Below are 25,789 nucleotides of genomic sequence, written 5' to 3'. Positions count from 1 at the left end.
CTACCAGTCTCTCCAGCTGTTTTATTCTTCCCATGAGGCTTATAGAGAACATAGGAGCATCCTTTGACGTGGAAGTGGTCATTAATTTGTCGGAACCATCTGAAAAAGAAGAAGAGCTCACAGTAACCGTTCCACGACAAAGACAGGTCTATTCCAACTCTAGAGAAACTCAGGCCAGAGAGCAAGACTGGAGCCCAGCAACCAGGTACACAGTCGACCAGGTTCACACATTCACGGCAAGCTAACTTTCGTAGAACTAGGAGGAAAGTACGATTTCCCTACACGAGGGCTCCATACCTCATCAGTGTGGTATTTCCAGTGAAAGGGCCGAACCTAATGTCTTCAAACGGGGGTTGAAAGCCCAAAATATGTAACGCTTCCTCTTGGGTAATCGGTGGGAGGCTAGGAAAGAAACAACACCTTTCACTTGACAATCACAATCACATGCGCACATAGTCTGTCTCCACGTCAGTGTGTCCTCAGAGCTGCAAACTGAGCGACATCTTTAACATCTATCGTTTTGTTTAATAATAATTTAAAAAAACAGTAGATATAGTGATTGTCAGGGCTTCACCATGCCAGTTGGACTTATTTTTATATCTTATTTGTTTATTTATGTATTGGATAGAGACAAAGAGTAATCGAGAGCGAAGAAGGGGAAATAGGAAGGAAGGGAGACATTTGCAGTCCTGCTTCACCACTTGTGGAGTTTTTCCCTGCAGGTGGGGACCAGGGGCTTGAACCTGGGTCCCTGTGCACTGTAATGTGTGCACTTAACCCAGCTCCTTCCGGTTGACTCATTTTTTTAAAAGATGTATCTACAGCTACCTGTCTGTCTGTCTTATCTCTCTGTCTATCTGTCTACCAATAGAGAGACCAAGACAGAATCAGAGGAGTAGAAGGAGAGAGGGGTAGAACCAAAAAGTGCCTCTTAGTATGGTGGGGGCCAGCTCAAACCCGGGTCCCCTCCCAGGTGATCTATCTTGCCAGTCACACGTGCATATATTTGTAGTTAACAGGTTTTTGTTGTTGTTGTTGCTTTGCTGTTGCCACCAGAACTGTTGCTAGGGCTTGGTGCCTCCACAATTAATCCAGCACACCCAGCCACTTTCATAGTTTATTTGCTAGGACAGAGAAAAATTGAGAGGGGGGGAAGAGGAGGGAGAGAAAGATATACACCTGCAGAACGTGAAACTTCAGGTTGGCAACGGAGACTCAAGCCAGGACCTCACACATGGTCAACTGTGGTCAACTGGGTGCACCACCACCTGGTCCTTAAGCTCTCAGTTGTGAGGTCTTGAGTTCAGTCCCCAGCATCACATGTGCAGAAGTGATGCTCTGTCTCTTTCTTTCTTCCATTCTTTCTTCCTTTCTTTCTTTCTTTCTTTCTCTCTCTCTCTCTCTCTTTCCCTCCCTCCCTCCCTCCCTCCCTCCCTTCCTTCCTTCCTTTCTTTCTTTCTCTCTGGCCTCCCTTCCCCTCCCCTCCTCTTCCTCTCTCTCTTGTAGTTAACAGTTTTATCACAAGATACAGTAGGCTACTTAACTCAACATATGAAAGATCTATTCTTAAAAATCTTCTAGATAAAGGAATTCAAACTCAGGGCCCACTACAATGAAAGGAACTTCAGTGCTGGGTGGGATCTCTCTCTCTCTCTCTCTCCCTCTCTCTCTCCCTCTCTCTCTCTCTCTCTCTCTCTCTCTCGGTGGGATCTCTCTCTCCCTCTCTCTCTCTCTCTCTCTCTCTCACACACACACACACACACACACACACACACACACACACACGACTATCTGCTTCCTCTTTCATTTAGAAAGAAAAAGGGGCCAAGTTGGTAGCACACCAGGCTAAGCGCACGTAGTACAAAGACCCACATCAGGATCCCGGTTCGAGCCCCCCGTTCCCCACCTACAGGGGAAGGGTGTGGATCACTTCACAGGAGATGAAGCACGTCTGCAGGTGTCTATCTTTCTCTCTCCCTCTCTCTCTCCCCCTCCTCTCTCAATGTCTCAATGTCCTATCCAATTAAAAAAAAAGGGAAAAACTTGGCCTTCAGGAACAGTGGATTCATAGTGCAGGCACTAAGCCCCAGTGATAAGCCTGGAGGCAAAAATGAAAGGACGGAAAGGAAGGAAGGGTGGCAGCAGCAGGTAACTCCTGACTGGAGAATTTGGGGGACACTTACCTTCCCGCTCCCATTGTGCTGTATAAAAAATTCCAACAAGAAATCAAGGAGGAGATGCCACAGGAAGTCTTGTATTGTGGCCGGCTTATGCAGTACCTGAGAAGGCAAAGGGGACTTAGGGTCACTTGAAAGGACACAGAGCGCGTATAATAGAAAGCTAACACTCGTGGCAGCTCAAGAGTCAACACCATGGAAATGTCCCTCATGTAGACCAACGCAAAAGCTTCATTCATGGGAGTCAGGCGGTAGCACAGCGGGTTAAGCGCACGTGGCACAAAGTGCAAGGACCAACCTAACGATCCCAGTTCGAGCCCCCAGCTCCCCACCTGCAGGGGAGTTGCTTCACAGGCGGTGAAGCAGGTTTGCAGGTGTTTATCTTTCTCTCCCCCTCTCTGTCTTTCCCTCCTGTCTCCATTTCTCTCTGTCCTATCCAACAACGACAACATCAATAACAGTAATAACTACAACAATGAAAAACAACAAGGACAACAAAAGAGAAAATAAATAAATAAAATATTTTTTAAAAAGCTTCATTTTTGTTGGTACACACACAAAGCATATTATAAATACAGCAACAAGATTTCCATTTTAATAAGGGAAGCTAACTATAATTAGCTAATAATACAATGGAAGATTATCCAAATCAATATTCGACCCAAATCAACAATATACAAAAAAATTACAATCTTTGTGAATTTTATTTATTTCATCTTTAATCAGAACTCTACTATGCTCTGCTCAGCTCAGATTTATGATGGTACCAGGAATTGAACCTGGGACCTCAGAGCCTCAGGCATGAAAGTATTTTCATAACCACTAAGCTATCTCCCCACCTCTCCAGCTACTATGATTCTGTTTTTTTCTATTTTGTATGTGTGATTAGTAGAGGGTTACAAGATGGTACGATTACGGGGTCTAGTTCCACAGTGCACACACCACCAAAGTTCTCTGTCCTCCACCCTGCCACCCCCCAGAGAAAACCACCAGAGTTCTTACAAGTCTTAAAGTTTGCTTGCTTCTGTTGTGTGTGTGGGTGGGTGGTTGTTGTTTCTTTGTTTTTAAGTCCATGTGTATCGGTTCTCTAGATTTCACATATAAGTGAAACCACCACGTCAATTCCCACAATTTAGACATAGACTCCCACGGAAGCTGCATATTTGACTATCTGCAACTAAGAGGATCACCACCGTCACCCTGTAGTCCCCCCTAGAACCTCTCAAGTTAGACGACCACACATCCTACCTCCTGACGTGACACAGTATGTCTGAAAGACACAGACCACTTGGGCTGTATTCTCGCTTCCAATGGCCAACCTAAATCCATTCAAGTCTTTCTAACCTCTCACTTGTAGGAAAGCGTGAAGTTGTAGGAGTAATTTAGATCGGGATGAGGGTCAAGGGCGTGGGGGAGTAGCACAATAGTATCATACCAGACTTGCATGACTGATGCCCTAAATGTATCAAGTTCAGTTCCCAACACCACCATATGTCAGAACTGAATGGTGTTATTTTTTTTTCAATCTTTTTTTTTATTATCTTTTATTTATTTATTGGGTAGAGACAGCCAGAAATCGAGAGGAAGGGGGAGACAGAGGGAGGAAGACAGAGAGACACCTGCAGCACTGCTTCACCACTCACAAAGCTTTCCCCCTGCAGGTGGGAACTGGAGGCTTGAATTCAGGTTCTTGCACATTGAAGCGTGAGTGCTCAACCAGATACTAACATTATTAAGATATTTTTAAAGATTTTATTTATTTATTAATAAGAAAGGATAGGAGGAAAGAGAGAAAGAACCAGGCATCACTCTGGTGCATGTGCTGCCGGGAATGGAACTTGGGATTTCACGCTTGAAAGTCCAGTGCTTTATCCACTGTACTACCTCTCAGACCCTGAGTGGTGTTCTGATACCTATCTATTGATCTCTCTCTCTCTCTCTCTCTCTCACACACACACACACACACAACACACTTTCCCTGCTGCTCTTTTTCATTCATACACTTAGAAAAAAATAACAGGGAGTCAAGCGGTAACGCAGCAAGTTGAGCGCAGGTGGTGCGAAATGCAAGGACCAGCATTAGGATCCTGGTTCGAGCCCCAGGCTCCCCACCTGCAGCGGAGTCACTTCACAGGTGGTGAAGCAGGTCTGCAGGTGTCTATCTTTCTCTCCCCCTCTCTGTCTACCCCATCTCTCTCCATTTCTCTCTGTCCTATCTAACAACAACAACAACAATAATAACTACAACAACAATAAAAAAACAAGGGCAACAAAATGGAAAATAAATAAATATAAAAAATTTAAAAGAAAAAATAACAATAGTTGGGGGCTGGGTGGTGGCACATCTGGTTACGTGCATATTTTATTATGCACAAGAACCCAGGTTCAGTCTCTCCTCTGCCGGATCAGCTAGGAACACCAGAGGAGACCACCCGGGACCGAAACAAGACAGGACTAGAATGACCACAGGAACCCAGTAAATCACCCGTGAGTACAAACACGCGTGGCTGGTGACAGAGAGGAGAGAGGAGCCTAAGGAGAGATTAAGTGACTGCTAACAGTTCAGCAGTTTATCAGTGGAGACACCACCTCCAGTCTGCTCCACCAACAAGGGGACAGCTGAAGGGAGGAGAGGACTCCCCAGAGACTCACCAAGTGCACCTCTGAGTCTCCATTGCTACTACCCTCAGAATCTGGAGCAGCAACAGGGAGGGACACCAGGGGACAGAGATCTAACCGGGAAACTCAGGAGAAGACCTGTGACATAGCTGAGGGGCTGTGAAAGCCTCTTTGCATAACCACTGGATTATCTCTGCCACACCCTGCTTTATCTCTTCGTCAGGAGTCAGTGATTAAGCTGAAGCCTATTGATAGTTTAAAAGCCCTCAGGTTCCCATAGCCTACAGGGAAGAAAAAAAAAGAGGCTTTTAAACCACTGAGCTCCAACTCAGAGATTTAAATACTATTGAAACAACTGTTAACTTCCCCCACTGTGAACCCTTTAATTAACTTACTTAGACACAAGTCAATCCAGGCAATAGTGATCAATAATTTGAAAAGTACTGATAAAGGGAACTCATAACATAATATATAAAATGGTTAAAACAACAAGAAAAAATATTGGAGAATCGAACCAGGACAAGAGTCCAGCTAAAAGTCCTCCAGAGGGTGAAGCACAAAATAACGAGTTTAACATCCAAACATTAGCTAAGGAAATAATAACAGGAGTGAGTAAAGAATTTGAAAAAATTGTAATCAGAAATGCAGGAACCACAAATGAGAATATGGAAGAAAATACTAATTATCTCATGGTTATTAGAGAGCTGAAAGCTGAAATCACTGAGCTAAGAATGCAACTAGCTGAACAAGCTAAAACAGTATCAGAGCAGGGCAACAAAATAGATGAACTCCAGAAAACAGTAGAGGGCAGAGAGAATAGAATCTATGAGGCTGAAGACAGAATTAGCAAGATTGAGGATGAATTAGAGACAACTAAAAAAGAAGTAAGAGATCTCAAAAAGAGATTAAGAGATGCTGAAAACAACAACAGAGTCCTATGGGATGACTTCAAAAGAAACAATATACGCATTATTGGCATACCAGAGGAAGAAAGAGAAGGAGAGGAAGAAAGCATTTTCCAGGCCATAATAGCTGAAAACTTCTCTAGTCTAGACAACATCAAAGACATAAAGATTCAAGAAGCCCAGAGGGTCCCAAACAGAATTAACCCAGACCTAAAGACACCAAGACATATCATACTTAGAATGGAAAGGAATAAAGATAAAGGATCCTGAAGGCTGCAAGAGAAAAACAAAGAGTCACCTACAAAGGAAAACCCATAAGATTAGCAGCAGACTTCTCCATACAAACACTACAGGCCAGAAGAGAATGGCAAGATATCTATCGAGTGCTCAATGAGAAAGGCTTTCAGCCAAGAATACTATATCCTGCTAGACTGTCATTCAGACTAGATGGAGGCATCAAAACCTTCTCAGACAAGCAACAGTTGAAGGAATCCACTATCACCAAGCCTGCCCTGAAAGAAGTTCTGAAAGGTCTCCTATAAACAATCAGACCACCACAAATAGGACATATATCAAAACACTCTAAAACTCTACAAGAATGGCGTTAAAATATCTTCAATCTTTGATATCAATAAATGTCAATGGCCTGAATTCACCTATTAAAAGACACAGAGTAGGAAGATGGATCAGAAAACACAACCCAACAATATGCTGTCTACAGGAAACCCACCTAACTCAACAAGACAAACACAGACTTAAAGTGAAAGGATGGAAAACTATCATACAAGCCAATGGCCCACAAAAAAGGGCAGGAACAGCTATTCTCATATCTGACATGATAGACTTTAAAATAGATAAGATTAAAAAAGATAGGAATGGACACTACTTAATGCTCAGAGGATCAGTCAATCAAGAGGACGTAACAATTATTAACATCTGTGCACCCAATGAGAAGCCATCTAAATACATCAAACTTCTACTGAAAGAGCTACAGCAATATATTAACAGTAACACAATCATAGTAGGGGACTTCAACACCCCACTCTCTCAACTTGACAGATCATCCAGGAAGAAAATCAGTAAAGACATAAGGGAGCTAAAGGAAGAGATAGATAAACTAGAACTATAGGACATTTTCAGAGTCATTCATCCCAAGAAACTGGAATACACATTTTACTCAAATCCACATGGGTCATTCTCAAGGATAGACCATATGTTAGGCCACAAAGACAGCATCAGCCAATTCAAGAGCATTGAAATCATCCCAAGCATCTTCTCAGACCACAGTGGAATTAAACTAACACTTAACAATCAACAAAAGATTAGTAACAGTCCCAAAATGTGGAAGCTCAACAGTACACTTCTTAACAACTTCTGGGTCAAAGAGGAAATCAAGCAAGAAATCAAAGTGTTTCGAGAGTTCAATGAAAATGAAGACACAAGCTCTCAAAATATTCGGGACACAGCTAAAGCAGTCCTAAGAGGGAAGTTCATAGCTATACAAGCACACATTAGGAAACAAGAAAAGGCACAAATAAATAGCCTGATTGTACATCTTAAAGACCTAGAAGAAGAACAACAAAGGAACCCTAAAGCAATGAGAAGGTCAGAAATCACTAAAGTTAGGGCAGAAATAAATAACATTGAGAATAGGAAAACCATGCAAAAGATCAACGAAAGTAAATGTTGGTTCTTCGAAAGAGTAAACAAAATCGACAAACCTTTAGCCAGACTCACAAAACAAAAAAGGGAGAAGACCCAAATAAATCGGATAGTAAATGAAAGAGGAGATATCACAACAGACACTGCAGAAATTCAACATATCATGCGAGGCTTCTATGAACAACTATATGCCACCAAGCTAGAGAACCTGGAAGAAATGGACGATTTCCTAGATACCTACCAACTTCCAAAACTAAGTAAAGAGGAAGTGGATAACATGAACAGGCCCATCACAGCTAATGAAATTGAAACAGTTATCAAAAATCTCCCCCAAAATAAAAGTCCTGGACCAGACGGTTTTACAAATGAATTCTACAAAACCTTAAAAGAAGAACTAATACCTCTACTTTTTAAAGTTTTCCAGAAGATTGAAGACACTGGAATACTCCCTGCCAGCTTCTATGAAGCCAACGTCACCCTGATACCAAAAGCAGACAGGGACACTACCAAAAAAGAAAACTACAGACCAATATCTCTGATGAACATAGATGCGAAAATATTAAACAAAATTCTAGCCAACCGGATACAGCAGTATATCAAAAAGATTGTTCATCATGACCAAGTGGGGTTTATCCCAGGCATGCAAGGTTGGTTTAATATACACAAATCAATCAATGTGATCCACCACATCAACAAAAGCAAGACCAAAAACCACATGGTCATATCAGTAGATGCAGAGAAAACCTTTGACAAAATACAACATCCCTTTATGATCAAAACACTACAAAAAATGGGAATAGATGGAAAATTCCTGAAGATAGTGGAGTCTATAGATAGCAAACCTACAGCCAACATCATACTCAATGGTGAAAAACTAGAAGCATTTCCCCTCAGATCAGGTACTAGACAGGGCTGCTCACTATCACCATTACTATTCAACATAGTGTTGGAAGTTCTTGCCATAGCAATCAGGCAGGAGCAAGGAATTAAAGGGATACAGATTGGAAGAGAAGAAGTCAAATTCTCCTTATCTGCAGATGACATGATAGTATACATGGAAAATCCTAAGGAATCCAGCAAGAAGCTTTTGGAAATCATCAGGCAATACAGTAAGGTTTCAGGCTACAAAATTAACATTCAAAAGTCAGTGGCATTCCTCTATGCAAACACTAAGTTAGAAGAAATTGAAATCCAGAAATCAATTCCTTTTACTATAGCAACAAAAATAATAAAATATCTAGGAGTAAATCTAACCAAGGAAGTGAAAGACTTGTATACTGAAAATTATGAGTCACTACTCAAAGAAATTGAGAAAGACACAAAGAAGTGGAAAGATATTCCATGTTCATGGGTTGGAAGAATTAACATCATCAAAATGAATACATTACCCAGAGCCATCTACAAATTTAATGCTATCCCCATCAAGATCCCAAGCACATTTTTTAGGAGAATAGAAAAAATGCTACAAATGTTTATCTGGAACCAGAAAAGACCTAGAATTGCCAAAACAATCTTGAAAAAACAGAACAGAACCGGAGGCATCACACTCCCAATCTCAAACTATATTATAGGGCCGCTGTCATCAAAACTTCTTGGTACTGGAACATGAATAGACACACTGACCAGTGGAATAGAATTGAGAGCCCAGAAATGAGGCCCCACACCTATGGACATCTAATCTTTGACAAAGGGGCCCAGACTATTACATGGGGAAAGCAGAGTCTCTTCAACAAATGGTGTTGGAAACAATGGGTTGAAACATGCAGAAGAATGAAACTGAATCACTGTATTTCACCGAATACAAAAGTAAATTCCAAGTTGATCAAGGACTTGGATGTTAGACCACAAACTATCAAATACTTAGAGGAAAATATTGGCAGAACTCTTTTCCACATAAATTTTAAAGACATTTTCAATGAAACGAATCCAATTACAAAGAAGACTAAGGCAAGTATAAACCTATGAGACTACATCAAATTAAAAAGCTTCTTCACAGCAAAAGAAACCACTACCCAAACCAAGAGACCCCTCACAGAATGGGAGAAGATCTTTACATGCCATACATCAGATAAGAGTTTAATAACCAACATATATAAAGAGCTTGCCAGACTCAACAACAAGACAACAAATAACCCCATCCAAAAATGGGGGGAGGACTTGGACAGAATATTCACCACAGAAGAGATCCAAAAGGCTGAGAAACACATGAAAAAATGCTCCAAGTCTCTGATTGTCAGAGAAATGCAAATAAAGACAACAATGAAATATCACTTCACTCCTGTGAGAATGTCATACATCAGAAAAGGTAACAGCAGCAAATGCTGGAGAGGGTGTGGGGTCAAAGGAAACCTCCTACACTGCTGGTGGGAATGCAAATTGGTCCAACCTCTGTGGAGAACAGTCTGGAAAACTCTCAGAAGGCTAGAAATGGACCTACCCTATGACCCTGCAATTCCCCTCCTGGGGATAGATCCTAAGGAACCTAACACATCCATCCAAAAAGATCTGTGTACACATATGTTCTTGGCAGCACAATTTGTAATAGCCAAAACCTGGAAACAACCCAGGTGTCCAACAACAGATGAGTGGCTGAGAAAGTTGTGGTCTATATACACAATGGAATACTACTCAGCTATAAAAAATGGTGACTTCACCGATTTCAGCCGATCTTGGATGGACCTTGAAAAATCATGTTGAGTGAACTAAGTCAGAAACAGAAGGATGAATATGGGATGATCTCACTCTCAGGCCGAAGTTGAAAAACAAGATCAGAAAAGAAAAGACAAGTAGAACCTGAAATGGAATTGGCATATCGCACCCAAGTAAAAGACTCTGGGGTGGGTGGGTGGGGAGAATACAGGTCCATGAAGGATGATAAATGACATAGTGGGGGTTGTATTGTTAAATGGGAAACTGGGGAATGTTATGCATGTGCAAACTATTGTATTTACTGTTGAATGTAGAACATTAATTCCCCAATAAAGAAATAAATTAAAAAAAAAAACCCAGGTTCAAGTCCCCAGTTCCCACATGCAGGGGAGTTGCTTTACAGGTGGTGAAGCAGGTCTGCAGGTATCTGTCTCTCTCGCCCCCGTCTTCCCTCCTCTCTTGATTTCTCTCTGTCCTATCCAACAATGACATGAACAACAATAATAATAACCATAAGGCAAAAAAAAAAAAAAGGGCAACAAAAGGGAAAAAAATAGCCTCCAGGAGCAGTGGATTCACGGTGCAGGCACTGAGCCTCAGCGATAACCCTGGAGGCAAAAAAAAAAAAAAAAAAAAAAGATCAGGGACTCAGAAGTAAACACCCTGTGTGTTCACACTTAGGTTCCGTGGCAAATAATTCGGGATGAAGACATCTCCAGAAGAATCTTGGAAACTGGAACTGAGTCTGGGCATTAGGTCCCAAGGAATCACACTGTTCATTTTATTTTATTTTTATTTTTTCCTCCAGGGTTATCACTGGGCTCGGTGCCTGCACCATGAATCCACTGCTCCTGGAGGCCATTCCCCCCTCTTTTTGTTGCCCTTGTCGTTTATCATTGTGGTTGTTATTATTATTGTTGTTGTTATTGCTGTCATGGTTGTTGGATAGGACAGAGGAGGGGAAGACAGTGAGGAGGAGAGAAAGACAGACACCTGCAGACCTGCTTCACCGCCTGTGAAGCGACCCCCCCCTGCAGGTGGGGAGTCGGGGGCTCGAACCGGGATCCTTACGCCGGTCCTTGTGCTTCACACCATGTGCGCTTAACCCGCTGCGCTACCACCTGACCCCCTCTCCGTCCATGTTACTGAGTAGGACAGAAGGGAGGTGGCAAAGGAAGCACTGATTACCATCGCCTGAGGTCTAGAACTTTCCGCTGTTTGATATCTTCAACCGGGGAGTGCTGAGTCCACTCTCTCTGATGTTTCCCTTTCTTATCGGAAGCCTTTTTCTTGGAAATCTGTTTTTTGGCACTGCCTAGAATACAAGAGCAGGAAAAACAAACAAACAAAAATCTTTATGAGGAAGTGAACTGCCAGAGCGATACAATTAGTTAAGTCACAATAATACAAAAGAAACTTGCCATAAGTTTTAAAAATATTGACAGAGGGGCCGGGCCAGGTGGTGGTGCACAAGGTTAAGCACATCTGTTACCCTGTGTGAAGACCTGGCTCCAAGGCCTCCTGGTCCCACCTGCAGCAGGGAAGCCTCATGAATAGTGGAGCAGTGCTGTCACTCTTCACCCACTGCCCACCTGTCTCCTGCTCACTCAAAAAAGAAAAAAGGGGCCAAGCGGTGGCTCACCTGCTTGAGCTCACACATCACAGCACGGAAGGACCTGGGTTCAAATCCCTGGTTCCTACCTTCAGGGGTGAAAGTTTCACAAGTGGTGAAGCAGGGCTGCAGATGTCTCTCTGTCTCTTTCCCTCTCTATCTCACCTTCCCCTCTCAATTTCTCTTTATCTCTATCCAATAATAAATAAATAAAGATACATAATTTTTTTAAACAAAATTGTTTTATTTTTACTTTTCATATTTATTTATTTTTCCCTTTTGTTGCCCTTGTTGTTTTTCATTGTTGTTGTAGTTGTTGTTGTTGTTATTGATGTCATTAATGGGTAGGACAGAGAGAAATGGAGAGAGGAGGGGAAGACAGAGAGGGGGAAAGACAGACACCTGCAGTCCTGCTTCACCGCCTGTGAAGCGACTCCCTTGCAGCTGGGGAGCCAGGGGGCTCAAACCAGGATCCTTATGCTGGTCCTTGGGCTTTGCACCATGTACGCTTAACCCCCTGCGCTACCGCCTGACTCCCAATAATTTTTTTTAAGAGGCCACGTGGAACACTGGGGTTCTGCAGGCACTTCTCTCTCTAAATAGAAAAAAAAAAAAAAAACCTTGAACCAGGAGGCCCTGACTCTGCACTGAAATTCATTCCCCAATGCCGTAAAAAAAAAAAGAAAAGAAAAAACAGGTAAGTTAAAATATTTACAAACATGTCCTCAAGAATATATCCTTGCCTTAAAGAGAAGAAAGGGAGATAAGAACAAACGTAAAGGGGCCAGGTAGTGGTGCACACATTACAGTGTGCTAGGACCTGGGTTCAAGCCCCCGGTCCCCTCCTACGGGGGAAAACTTCAGGAGTGGTGGAGCAGGTCTGCAGGTGCCTCTGTCTCCCTGTCCCCTCTTAATTTCTCTCTGTCTCTATCCAATGAATAAATGAAGATAACCAACCAAAAAAATGAACAGATTTAAACAATTGTAAACGTGATTTCTTACCAGATGCTTGTATTCCAATTCCTGAGCTAGTCACTCACTCAGTGAGTAAAAGAATCAATCCCAGTGTCCTTAGGAACTGTCTAGAAAATCAAATCACCAACACTACAATATCCAACTAGGCCACCTTCCAGAAAAATAAATCCCTTCCAGAAAACAATAAAACCGCATTAGCATCACTCTAAGAAGAAAGTGAAAGCATCAGATCCAATAATGTGATGGTGTGAAGGCTAAAAGTATTTCCAGGCCTACAGAGGCCACAGAGTGGATGAAGAAGGAGGCAGCCAGGCGTGTTATTATGTGTGCTATTAAAATATGGCTCTCGTACCAGGAGCTAGGGGAGAAAACAAAGGCTCCTTTCTGAGTGTGAATGTCCTATGCTTATTAGTGAGGTGTTTTTTTTTTATGTCAAGTACAAATGGGGGAGATCTTTCATGAAAACACTGGTCAAATGAAAAACAGAGGGGGTCGGGCGGTTGCACGGTGGGTTAAGCTTATGTGGCGCCAAGCGTGAGGACCAGCGTAAGGATCCTGGTTCGAGCCCCCGGCTCCCCACCTGCAGGGGAGTCGCTTTACAGGTGGTGAAGCAGGTCTGCAGGTGTCTGTCTTTCTCTCCCCCTCTCTGTCTTCCCCTCCTCTCTCCATTTCTCTCTGTCCTATCCAACAACGAACAACATCAACAATGGCAATAATAATAACCACAACGAGGCTACAACAAGGGCAACAAAAAGGGGGGAAAATGGCCTCCAGGAGCAGTGGATTCATGGTGCAGGCACCAAGCCCAGCAATAACCCTGGAGGCAAAAAAGAAAAAAAAAGAAAAACAGAGCAACTACATTTGAATCAAAGTAGTTTTCAGAACACGAAAAAATGCCAGGGAACTTCCTGCCTACCTGCAGATGTCTTTATTTTATTTTATTTTATTTTATTTTATTTCTTAATGAGTATAGGAAGAGAGAGAGAAAGAGCCAGACATCACTCACTGTCTGGCACATGTGCTGTTGGGGATCAAACTCAGGACCTCATGCCTGAGAACCCAGTGCTTTATCTACTGTGCCACCGCCCCAGACCACACTCTCTTCTTCTCTATCTCCCACGTCCGCCTCAATTTCTTCTGTCCTAGCAAACATAATAGGAAGAAAAAAAAAAAAGAAAAAAATGGCCACTGGAAGTGGGGGATTCGTAGTGCCAGTACTGAGCCTAGTGATAACCCTGGAAGGAATTTTTAAAAAAGGAAGGATGGAAGGAAGGAATAAAAGTAAGGAGGAGGGGGTTGGGCGGTAGCGCAGCGGGTTAAGTGCGCGTGACGCAAAGCGCAAGCACCAGTGTTAAGATCCCGGTTCAAGCCCTGGGCTCCCCACCTGCAGGGGAGTCACTTCACAATCGATGAAGCAGGTCTGTAGGTGTCTTTCTCTCCTCCTCTCTGTCTTGCCCTCCTCTCTCCATTTCTCTCTGTCCTATCCAACAATGACAACAACAATAAAACAACAAAAGAGAATAAATAAATATTTTTAAAAAACTAAAAAAAAAGAAAAATGTTTAAAAAAAAGAAAGAAAATTAAGGAGGGAGATCTTTCCTGCTGCAGAAGTAATAAGGGACATTCCACAATGATTTTTAAAATGCTGATTCGTCAAGAAATTAAAATCCTAAATGTATGTGCACCTGGTAACACACCTTCAGATTCACATGGAAACAAAAACAGGATTAAGCAGAGAGAAGACAACTTCTTAAGAAAAGACAGCTTAGGGAGTCAGGCAGTGGCACAACAGGTTAAGCACACATAGCACGAAACTCAAGGACCCAGACAAGTATCCCGGTTCAAGGCCCCAGCTCCCCACCTACAGAGGGGTTGCCTCGTTAGCAGTGAAATAGGTCCATAGGTGTCTATGTTTCTCTGCCTCTCTCTCTCTTTACCCTTCCCCCTCAATTTCTCTCTCTCCTATTGAGGGGGAGAAGGGGGGACCAGGAGTGGTAGATTCATAGTGCCGGCACCAAGCCCCAACAACAGGAGGAAAAAAAAAAAAAGAAAGAAAAGACAGTTTCAAGATTAGAGATTATTTCTAATACCCCAGTTTCAGTAGTTGACAGAATACGACAGAAATTAAGTAAAGACGGAAGATATGAACATTTCACACCACTTTGACCTACTAGATGTATATACAGTAATACACTTAGCTTCTGTTCAAGGACACTTTAAGTACCTTGGTGTCTCACCTCTCTCTGTCTCTCCACTCTGTCTCTCTCACACTCAGAAAAATGAGTGAAAGACTCATTTCTTCTGGGCAGACACCCTCAACAATGTGTCCTGGAACCTCACCTCCACCAGAGCCCTGCCCCATTAGGGAAAGATAGAGACAGGCTGGGGGTGTGGATCCACCTGCCAAGGCCCATGTCCAGTGCAGAAGCAATTACTGAAGCCAGAACTCCCACCCTCTGTTCCCCATAAAGAATTTTGGTCCATACTCCCAGAGGGATAAATAAATAAAATAAATAGGGAAGCTCCCAGTAGAGGGGATACGGACCTCTAGTGAAAGGAATTGTACCTCTCTTATGGTCTTGTCATTCTTTTTTTTTTTTTTTTCAGCCCTGGCTTAAGTCAGTGAGGGGAACTGAACCTGGAACTATGGACCCTCAGGCAAGAGAATCTGTTTTGCATAGTCATTATGCTATCTACCCCTGCCCGCCTATAATTATTAAACCAAAAAAAAAAACAAAAAACTGGGCTTGCCTGAGGGTATGGATCCACCTGTCAATGCCCATGTCCAGAGGAGAAGCAATTACAGGAGCCAGACCTCCCACCTCCTGCACCCCATAAACATCTTTGGTCCATACTCCCAGAGGGATAAAGAATAGGGAAGCTTCCAATGTGGGGGATGGGATACGGACCTCTGGTGGTGGGAACTGTGTGGAATTATACTCCTGTTATCTTACAATCTTATTAATCATTAGTAAACCACTATTAAATATATATGAAACAATATGATAATGAAAATTCCTCTTATCCTATAGTTTTTGCTTTGTCTCACCCTGTAAAATATTTCCTTTCCCTATCTAGCCAAATTATTCACAACACATCTTCCTTTGTGTTTTCCCCCCCAAAATAAGCATGCTATAGTAATATATATATTAATAATACATGAAAACTGGGCCTGCGGGAGTCGGGCAGTAGTGCAGCGGGCTAAGCGCAGGTGGCGCAAAGCACAAGGACCGGCATAAGGATCCCGGTTCGAACCCCGGTTCCCCACCTGCAGGGGAGTCGCTTCACAGGTGGTGAAGCAGGTCTGCAGGTGTCTATCTTTCTCTCCTCCTCTCTGTCTTCCCCTCCCTCTCTCCATTTCTCTCTGTCCTATCCAACAACGACAACAACAATAATAACTACAACAAGAAAACAACAAGGGCAACAAAAGGGAATAAATAAATAAAGTAAATATTAAAAAAAAAAAAAGAAAGAAAACTGGGCCTGGGAGACAGCTCAGGATCAGGCAGGCAACAAGGCCCTGGGTTCACGCCCCTGTGCTGCATTAAAAAGGACAACGCGGCAGTCAGGCATAATGCAGCAGGTTAAGAGCATATGGTGTGAAGAGCAAGGACCAGCGGCAAGGATCCCGGTTCGAGCCCCCAGCTCCCCACCCGCAGGAGAATCACCTCACAAGCAGTGAAGCAGGTCTGCAGGTGTCTATCTTTCTCTCCCCCTGTCTTCCCCTCCTCTCTCCATTTCTCTATCCTATCCAACAACAACAACAACAGCAATGACAACAACAATAATAATAATGACAACAACAAGGATAACAGTAAGGGCAACAAAATGGGGAAAACGGCCTCCAGGAGTAGTGGATTCATAGTGCAGGCACCGAGCCCCAGCAATAACCCTGGAGACAAAAAAAAGAACACAAAAGTAATAAAAAAGGACAATGCTTTATTACTTGTCTGCTTATGATTTTCCAGAGGCGGGCTTTCCCGCACCCTCCTTACCTGACTTGTGTTTCAGATTTGTGGTCACATCATCGAATTCGGATTTATCAATCTCCCATGCCAGCGGGAGCTTGCCCAGGCTGTCGGATAAGTTCTCCAAACTGTTCTCCTCATTGTAGATGATGTCGGCTGCGCTGGAGGGGAGGCCCACGTACCTGGAGGAGTTACTTCCAGCTGACAAAGACGGGCCCTCGGGGAGGCAAGGGGAGTGGTTTGGGGCAGGGGTTTTGTAGATGGAGGTGGCCTGGTTGAGAAAAGCATAGTCTGAGCAGACAGCGTAGATCTTCTCCCGGGTGTGGGTCACTGGGCAGCTCCAGGGATAGTGATTATCTCCCTTGAAACCCAAGGGTGCTCCCGAGGTACGTGAGCAGAAAGACTGCAGGGCCCCTGGCAGACTCTCCTCCGGGGACCTGCTGTCGGACACGTGCTCCTCATTTCCAGAATGACTTCTGTCTCCTTCTGCCACGTTAGGCATTGAACGCACCTGTCCGAGATCTCCTAGCAGGAGGAAGCTACTGCTCTTTCTGGGGCTTGAAAAACAATGGTGGCAGCGGCTTACAGCATCCTGCAAAGTCTTTCGAGGTGTCAAATGGACTCCTGAGAAGAGGAGGAGGAGAAAGAAAGATCAGCAGTCCGCCTGACACCACTGGAAGCCCTAAACGCACTGGGTAGTTCACAGAGCCTCATTCAATACATGTTTACTTATTTGTTTACTTTAAAGTTTACAGAGAGGTGGTTTTTTTAAAATAAATATTTAATTAGGTCAGAGAGAAACTGAGAAGGGCAGAGAGAAAGAGAGAGAGGGAGAGAGAGAAAGAGTGAAAGAAAGAGGGAGAGGAATCTCCTCCCCTCCAGGTAGGGAGAAGGGACTTGAACGCTAGTCCCTGAGCATGCTAACATGCGTGCTTAACCAGGTGCACCACTGTCCAGCCCCCAACACATGGCTATTTTACAAGCAGCCATCTGTCTTATCAACCTCTTCTTTTTTTTAAAAGACATTTTTAAAAATATTTACTTATTTATTCCCTTTTGTTGCCCTTGTCATTTTATTGTTGTAGTTACTGATGTCATTGTTGTGGGATAGGACAGAAAGAAATGGAGAGAGGAGGGAAAGACAGATGGGGGAGAGAAAGACAGACACCTGCAGACCTGCTTCACCACCTGTGAAGCGACTCCCCTGCAGGTGGGGAGCCGGGAATGGAACTGGGATCCTTAGGCCGGTCCTTGCGCTTTGTGCCACGTGCGCTTAACCTGCTGTGCTACCTACCACCCGACTCCCTAATCTCTTCTTCTTTAATCATACATTCGAATAAGACACAAAGGGCCAAGCAGTGGTTAAGCACTCACATTACAATGCACGAGGACCCAGGTTCAAGCCCCTAGTCCCCACCTGCAGGGGGGAAGCTTCAAGAGTGGTAAAATAGAGCTGCAGGTGTCCCTCGACCTCTCTATCTCCCCCTCCCCTCTCAATTTCTGTCTCTATCCAATAATAAATAAAATAAAAGAATAAATAATAAATAAATATCCAAAAATAAAATAAAAGACACATAACCTAATATCAACATGGGCCAAGTAACCGAATACTCAATCACGTTTCAAAGATGACAGAGAAATTATAAGCACACAAAGTCACACAGCGTCACATGTCATCACAGAAATGCAAATCAGATATGTAAAGAGACAGCACCGCACACCCAACAGAGTGGCCAGAGTCACAGAGAACAGAGAGTAGAGGGAGGGAAGTGCATAGAGGAAGGGTTAGATAAACCCCTTGAACATTGCAGTTGGAAAATGTAAACTGGTCCGGTCACTTTGGAACAGTGCCTCAAAAAATTGAAACACAGTTAACAAATGGACTCAGCAATTTCACTCACCTAGAAAAATCCCAGCAGAATGAAGTCATATATGAGCACAAATGCCCATAGAAGCAGGGCTCATCACAGCCAAAAAGTGCAAACCAAAAAGCCTGTCAGTTGACAGGTGCGTAAAAGAATGGTGCAAGTCTACACAACGGACTATTGGCCATGAAAGTGAAAGGCCGACATGGCCAACTCTAGGAAACATTCTGCTAGGTGGCCGAAGCCAGTCACAAGAACTAGATAATAAATCCATAAAGGGGAGTCGGGCAGGGTAGCGCAGCAGGTTAAGCACACATGGAGCGAAGCGCAAGGACCGGCATAAGGATCCCGGTTTGAGCCCCCGGCTCCCCACCTGCAGGGGAGTCGCTTCACAGGTGGTGAAGCATTATCTTCAGGTGTCTATCTTTCTCTCCCCCTCTCTGTCTTCCCCTCCTCTCTCCATTTCTCTCTGTCCTATCCAACAACAATGACATCAATATTAACTACAACAATAAAACAAGGGCAACAAAGGGGAATGAATAAATAAATATTTTTTTAAAAAAATCCCTAAGGATGGCAAGCAGAATTGCAATTACCTGGGGGCTAAGGCCTACAAAGATTTCTTCTGGAGGGTTCTAGAAAGGTTCTGTCACTGGTTATGATAAAGCACATCACTATGAATATACTAAAAGCTACTGACTGTGTATCCTAAATAGAGGGACCCTGTGGTGTGTGAATTATAAGTCACTAAAACTCCAGAGGGGCTAGGTGGTGTCTTGAGTGTGATTAAGGAATCAGGTTCACACAACAGACCATGAAACCTAGAAAAGCTTCCAATTCCCTTCCGTTTGTCAAAAAAAAAAAAAAAAAAAATTATCTATTTGATAAAGAGACAAGAGTATCAGGGAGCCAGGTGGTGGCACACCTGATTAAGCTTACACATCACGGTGCTCAAGGACACAGGTTCAAGCCTCTGGTCCCCACCTGCAGGGGGAAAGCTTCACAAATGATGAAGCAGGGCTGCAGGTGTCCCTCTGTCTCTCTCCCCCCTCCCAGTTTCTGTCTCTATCCAATAACAAATAAATTTAAAAAAATAAAATAAAAGAGAGACCAGAGTACTGCATGCATCACGCCATGTCCACCACTGTCTTCTCTAACTTTTTAAGATTTTTTAACTTTTTAAGATTTATTGTATTTATTATGTTTGCAGAACAGAGAGAAACCAGCCCACAGTTCTGGGACATGCTGAGAATCATGCTGAGAATCAATGCAGGAACCTTGGGCATGCAATTCTCCTCTTTCCCCGACTGAGCTCTTTATTTATCTTGTTTTTTTGTTTGTTTGTTTGTTTGTTTGTTTGCCTCCAGGGTTATTGCTGGAGTCCACTGCTCCTCGGGGCTATTTTTTCCCTTTTACTGCCCTTGTTTTTGTTTTTGTCATTGTTGTGGTTATTGTTGTTGTTGATGTCATTATTGTTGGATAGGACAGAGAGAAATGGAGACAGGAGGGGAAGACAAAGAGGGGGAGAGAAAGACAGACACCTGAAGACCAGTTGCGAAGCAACTCCCCTGCAGGTGGGGAGCCAGGAGCTCGAACCTGGATCCTTACACTGGTCCTTGTGCTTCAGGCCATGTGCGCTTAACCCGCTGCGCTACCGACCCCCTTCCTTCTTTATCTTAAAGGAACATGAGCTCTCTATTCCCACCTTGAGGAAGTGATCTTTCAGTAACAGTTGCAGAGTTCCTAGGTACTTGCAGGACAGAGGGTTGGCCGGTAAGCTTCATCACTAATGAGGGAGCCTCCCACGGTTTCACATGGAAATCTGTCTTTTCTTTTTGGTCAAGAAGGCTTAGACCTCTTGACGGGGAGTTTTATACCTCCTCTTCTCCTGGTGTGGTGGTGATGATGGAGGACGAAGAGGTGGAGAAGCTTGGTACCCAAGGCTGTACAGACTATTCTAGGTCCACGTTTTCTTTGCTTTTTAATTTTTTTTTTTTTTAAACCAGAGCACCACTCATCTCTGGCTTATGGCGGTGCAGGGGATTGAACCTGTTACTACAGAGCCTCAGGCATGAAAGTCTCTTTGCATAACCATTACGCTATCTACCTCTGCCCTGGCCCCACATTTATTTATTTATAAAATGGAAATATTGACAAGACCATAGGATAAGAGGGGTACAATTCCACACAATTCCCACCACCAGAACTCCATATCCCATCCCATCCCTTGAAAGCGTCCCTGTTCTTTTTAAAAAATATTTATTTATTCCCTTTTGTTGCCCTTATTGTTTTAATGTTGTAGTTATTGTTGATGTCGTTGTTGTTGGATAGGACAGAGAGAAATGGAGAGAGGAGGGGATGACAGAGAGGGGGAGAGAAAGATAGACACCTGCAGACCTGCTTCACCACCTGTAAAGCGACTCCCCTGCAGGTGGGGAGCGGTGGGGGGGGGGCTCCAACAAGGATCCTTATGCCGGTCCTTGCACTTTACGCCACACATGCTTAACCCGCTGTGCTACCACTCCCAGCTTCCCTGTTCTTTATCCTTCTGGGAGCATGGACCCAAGATCAGTATGGGGTGCTGAAGGTGGAAGGTGGGCCCACATTTTCTAAGGAGTTGGCTTGCCTGGCTCTTAGCACATGAGCTAGACGTGCGTCTTCTGCCCCTCATCCACCAGCCTCCCACCTTTCTCTACCAGCCCGTGTGGGGGGTAGAGACGAGCATTAACTGGGAGGCTGGGCGTGTGTATTATCTCTTTTAAAATGTTTTTAGTATATTTATTTATTGGCTAGAGACAGCCAGGTGTCAAGAGGGAAAGAGGAGACAGAGAGGGAGAAAGAGGGGGCTGGGGGTGGCACACCCGGTTAAGTGCACATAGTACAAACCATAAGGACCGGAGCAATGATCCAGGTTCGAGCCCCCAGCTCCCTACCTGCAAAGGGGATGCTTCACGAGGGTGAAACAGGTCTACAGGTGTCTCTCTTTCTCTATCTCCCCTTCCTCTCTCAATTTCTCTCTGTTCTATCCAATAAAATGGGGGAGGAGGGAAATGGCTGCCAGGAGCAGTGGACTCATAGTACAGGCACCAAGCCTCAGTGATAACCCTGGAGACACAGACAGAGAGGGAGAGAGGGAGAGGGAAGGAAGAGAGAGAGAGAGAGAGAGAGAGAGAGAGAGAGAGAGACCCTGCTCCACTCCTTGCTAAACTTCTCCCCTGTAGGTGGGGACTGGGGCCTTGAACTTGGGTCCTTGTGCATTGCAACATGTGCACTCAATCAGTTGTACCACTATCCAGCCCCTGCACTATCTCTTCAGTCAAACTGAGCTTCTGCTTTGCCAGAATTTCCTTCTTCAAGTTTAATAAAAAGTTTCCTGTGGGACTAGGGATCTGGGTCAACCAGCCAACATCCAATGTTCAGCAGAGAAGCAATTACAAAAGCCAGAACTCCCACCTTCTGCACCCCATAAAAAATTTTGGCCCAGGGGGGCCAGGTGGTGGCGCACCTGGTTCTGCGCACGTTACAATGCGCAAGGATCCCAGTTCGAGCCTCCGGTCCCCACCTGCAGGGGAAAAGCTTTGCAAGTGGTGAAGTTGTGCTGCAGGTGTCTCTGTCTTTCTTCCTCTCTACCATCCCCTCCCTCTCGATTTCTGGCTGTCTCTATCCAGTAAATAAAACTAATAAAAAAAAAACATTTTTTTTTGGTCCATACTCCCAGAGAGGCAAAGTGTTAGGGGAACATGACCAGAGGGCTCTGAGCCCCAGTTCCACCAGGACCTGGAACTTGTGTGACGTGGAACCTTTGTTTTCGCACCATCACTGAGAGGGAAGAGATTCTGGGAAACATCTGAAGAAGTCTATTTCACTTATCTGAGAGAAAAAAAGGAAAAAGGAAGGACAATTATGGGATGATTTCGCTCCTTAGTGGAATGCAGACAACTGAAACATGTGAACGTGAAAAAAGAAAAAATATATATCTTTATATAACCAACCCATAACTATAACCTTGGGAGAACTATGGTAGTAATCATTGGGTGAGAGGGGAGGGGGACACAGAACTATGCTGGTGGGAGTGGTTGTAGAACTATACTCCTGTGGTCCAGGAGGTGGTGGTGCAGTGGATAAGGCTTTGGACTCTCAAGCATGAGGTCCTGGGTTCAATCCCCTGCAGCACATGTACCAGAGTGATACCTGGTTCTTTCTCTCTCTCCTCTCATTGCTCATGAATAAATAAAATCTTTTTTAAAAAATAACTATACTCCTATTATCTTATATCTATTATCAAAACACTCTCACCCTCCTTGATCTGCCTACTCCAGTTTGTTCATCTGATCGACATCAGTGCAAGGTCACTTTCTGGGGGGATGCTTTCTTTGCTCCTCCAGACCTGGCCTGGCCACCCCACATACAGACTGGAATTCTACTTCCTCCACATCTGCACACAGTGTGTACACATCTGGTGAGTGTTAATCATCCGCAGCTTTGATGATCCTGGTGACTACAACTAACCCCGGGGCTCAGCGTCCCTGGACACCTCATCCCCAGAGGCTAGGGCCTAATCACGTGAGCAGGCATTGCTGTAAAGCCAGGTCCTAGTCCAACCCTCCCTGCCCTGGAGGAGGCTTCAGTGCTGTGGTCTCTTTCACTCTCTGTCTCTGTGTGAAAATCAATAAATGAAAGACCGGGATGAAGCCCAGGAGTACCCTGAGGAATCGCAGCTAGACTTCTGGCCAATTTGCTCCTCCCTGGAGCTCACCTGGATAGACTCTGCTCCTTCAGCCAGCTAAGTAGGCCCCACCGGCTTGACATTTATCAGGGAGGATGAGCGCAGGCCTTACGGCTCAGTTGAATAGTGTCTTCCTGAAACCACAGTCACTGCCACCAGCAGCATTCCTTGTGCACAATCAAAACCGTACAAAAATGGCCAGTTGCAAGAGCCCTGCTGCCGCCAGGAGTCATTAGCCACGGACACAGACTTTTCTAAAATAAACGAATAAATAGCTAAGAGATACTTGTGGGTTAGCACAATAGCTCACTTGGACAGTGCAATGCTTTGCCTTGGATGTGGCCTTCTTTCAAACCCGACCTCCCACTGCATTGAGGGAAGTTTTAGTACTGTGATCTGTGTGTGTGTGTGTGTGTGTGTGTGTGTGTGTGTGTGGTCTGTGTGTGTGTCTTTATCTGAAAAAGTCATTACAGAGTGTGTGTGTGTGTGTGTGTGTGGTCTGTGTGTGTGTGTGTCTTTATCTGAAAAAGTCATTCCAGAGTGTGTGTGTGTGTGTGTGTGTGTGTGTGGTCTCTGTGTGTGTGTGTGTGTCTTTATCTGAAAAAGTCATTCCAGAGTGTGTGTGTGTGTGTGTGTGTCTTTATCTGAAAAAGTCATTCCAGTGTGTGTGTGTGTCTGTGTATGTGTGTCTTTATCTGAAAAAGTCATTCTAGTGTGTGTGTGTATGTGTGTCTTTAACTGAAAAAGTCATTCCAGTGTGTGTGTCTGTGTCTTTATCTGAAAAAGTCATTCCAGTGTGTGTGTGTGTGTGTGTGTGTGTGTGTGTGTGTGTGTGTGTGTGTGTGTGTGTGTGTCTTTATCTGAAAAAGTCATCCCAGAGTGGTGAAATTTCGGTGATGATCAAAAATATCAACGAATGTCCCCTGTCCCTAGATAGACCCCTGTCTCTAGGTCCCTGTCCCCAGACCCTGACCTCAGGCCCTTGTCCCCAGAACCCTGTCCCCAGGCCCCTACCCCCAGACTCCTATTCCAAAGCTCCTATCTCCAGACCTTTGTCCCCAAGCCCTTGCCTCTAAGCCCCTGTCTTCAGGGACCCGTTCCCAGGCTCACCCCTCACCCATCAGTCCCCTTCCACGGTCAGACCTGGACAGCTCCCTGGGGACCAGCAGTAGGGTCGCCTCCAGCAAAGCTCCCAGACCGCTGAGACCCCAGCGACAGCGGCACAAGCGGGACCCTGCCAAGCTGGCAGCTGGGAGGAAGAAGCTTCCCCTGAAAGCTCTGCTAGACCCCCCAGACCCCTCCTCCAGCCTTCCTCCTTTCGCTCCTCCGCCAGAAGCCCGAGATCCCCGCCAGGGGGAGCCGGCAGAGGCCTGGGGGTGACCGCCTCCTCCCTGCCCGGCCCCAGGGGCGCTCAGGGTGCTCCTCGCAAGGGGGCTTCAGGGGCGCGTTCAGTGGGGGCGCCCCGGGATGACAGGGGAGTCCCGGGTGCCAGCTTTTGATGGCACAGGGTGTTTCATTCATAGTGACCACTGCGAGGGAGAGGGAGAGGGGGAGGGGGAGGGGAGGGGAGGAGAGAAAAATTAATAAAAAACAACCTCCTCGCCACCTTGACCAGAGCCAGGTCTGTTTTGCCTTTGCAGAATATCTGGTTTCCAGGGTGCTTGGCAAAGGAGAGAGCAAGGCTGGGGAGGGGTCTTTCTTAGATCCAATCCCGAGCTGTCAGGCCCCTTGGTGGGTACAGCCCGAGCCCCCGGGTGGTCGCGGTGTAGACGCGCAGGGACCGGCACCGTGCACCCCAAGATTGGAGACGAGCGCCCCCACTGCCGGGGTCCCCACTGGGGGTGCCTCCAAATTGTTTCCCCTAGGGCGCACCCCTGGGTCCTCACCTCACTTTTTCCAGGGTGATGGGGTCTCCCCTGCAACACCCCCCCACCCACACACACACACTTGGAAAGGCCCGGACCCTCTGCAGCCCGTCAGGCTGGGTGGGCCTGGGCGCCCCGGGGTGCCCGGTGTAGACCCCTGCTCCCTCCACCCCTGCCCAGCGCCCCGGGTACCTGCGTCCTGTCTCTCCAGGGGGGTCGGATCGCAGCAGCAACCCCCCCTCCCCCTGCACCCGACTCGGGGTCACCGCGGCCCGGGTCGCGCCTCCAGTCACCCTGGGGCTGGCGATACGCGTCCCATGGAAGCCCCCGGGGCTCAGAGAGCAGCTGGGCGCCTGGAGGCCGGGGTCCCCGCCTTCTGCAGGAGCGGGGGGGCCTGGCCACAAGGACCACCACACGCCCGCGCTGCGCCCCCAGATACGCGCGCCCCCCGGCCGGGCATCTGCAGCGTGGAGCTGCCCCCCAACACACACACACGCACACACACACACACACACACACACACACACACACACGGACACACACACACTTTGCAAAGCGGTGGCCGCAAAGTCAACGCAGGAGCCAGGAGGAAGGGGGCGGGGGGTTGGCAGGGCCCGGCAGGATATCCGCTACCCCCCCAAACCCAAAGGCGGGGGAACTACAAGTCCCAGGAAGCCGGGGGGCAGAGGGGGAGCCGCCGCCGGCCACTAGCGGCCCAGCTTACTCAGCCCGGCGCCCAATCGCGCCCCGCACGCCAACCCCGAG

General features: G+C 45.6%; 1 protein-coding gene across 3 annotated transcripts in view; it reads right to left on the bottom strand.

Moving 5' to 3' along the window:
* LOC103128931 (basic immunoglobulin-like variable motif-containing protein) overlaps positions 1-25,590 on the bottom strand; it is a 90,706-nt gene extending 65,116 nt beyond the window's left edge. Inside the window, exons 1-7 of one of the 3 annotated variants that reach the window (XM_060191846.1) lie at positions 25,217-25,590; positions 23,190-23,413; positions 16,596-17,192; positions 11,201-11,327; positions 2,184-2,279; positions 298-402; positions 5-99 (exon numbers count right to left, since the gene is read on the bottom strand). In XM_060191846.1, the coding sequence (XP_060047829.1) occupies positions 5-99; positions 298-402; positions 2,184-2,279; positions 11,201-11,327; positions 16,596-17,070 (898 nt within the window). In that variant the 5' untranslated portion in view covers positions 17,071-17,192; positions 23,190-23,413; positions 25,217-25,590. The remainder of the gene's footprint in view (positions 1-4; positions 100-297; positions 403-2,183; positions 2,280-11,200; positions 11,328-16,595; positions 17,193-23,189; positions 23,414-25,216) is intronic. The other 2 variants (XM_060191844.1, XM_060191845.1) reach the window with 2 other exon arrangements.
* Positions 25,591-25,789: the final 199 nt, after the last annotated feature.

Source organism: Erinaceus europaeus, chromosome 5 (assembly GCF_950295315.1).
Source record: "Erinaceus europaeus chromosome 5, mEriEur2.1, whole genome shotgun sequence".
Classification (NCBI taxonomy): Eukaryota; Metazoa; Chordata; class Mammalia; order Eulipotyphla; family Erinaceidae; genus Erinaceus; species Erinaceus europaeus.
The sequence above is the reverse complement of the archived record's forward strand: the minus strand, read 5'-3'. Positions and strand labels throughout refer to the sequence as shown.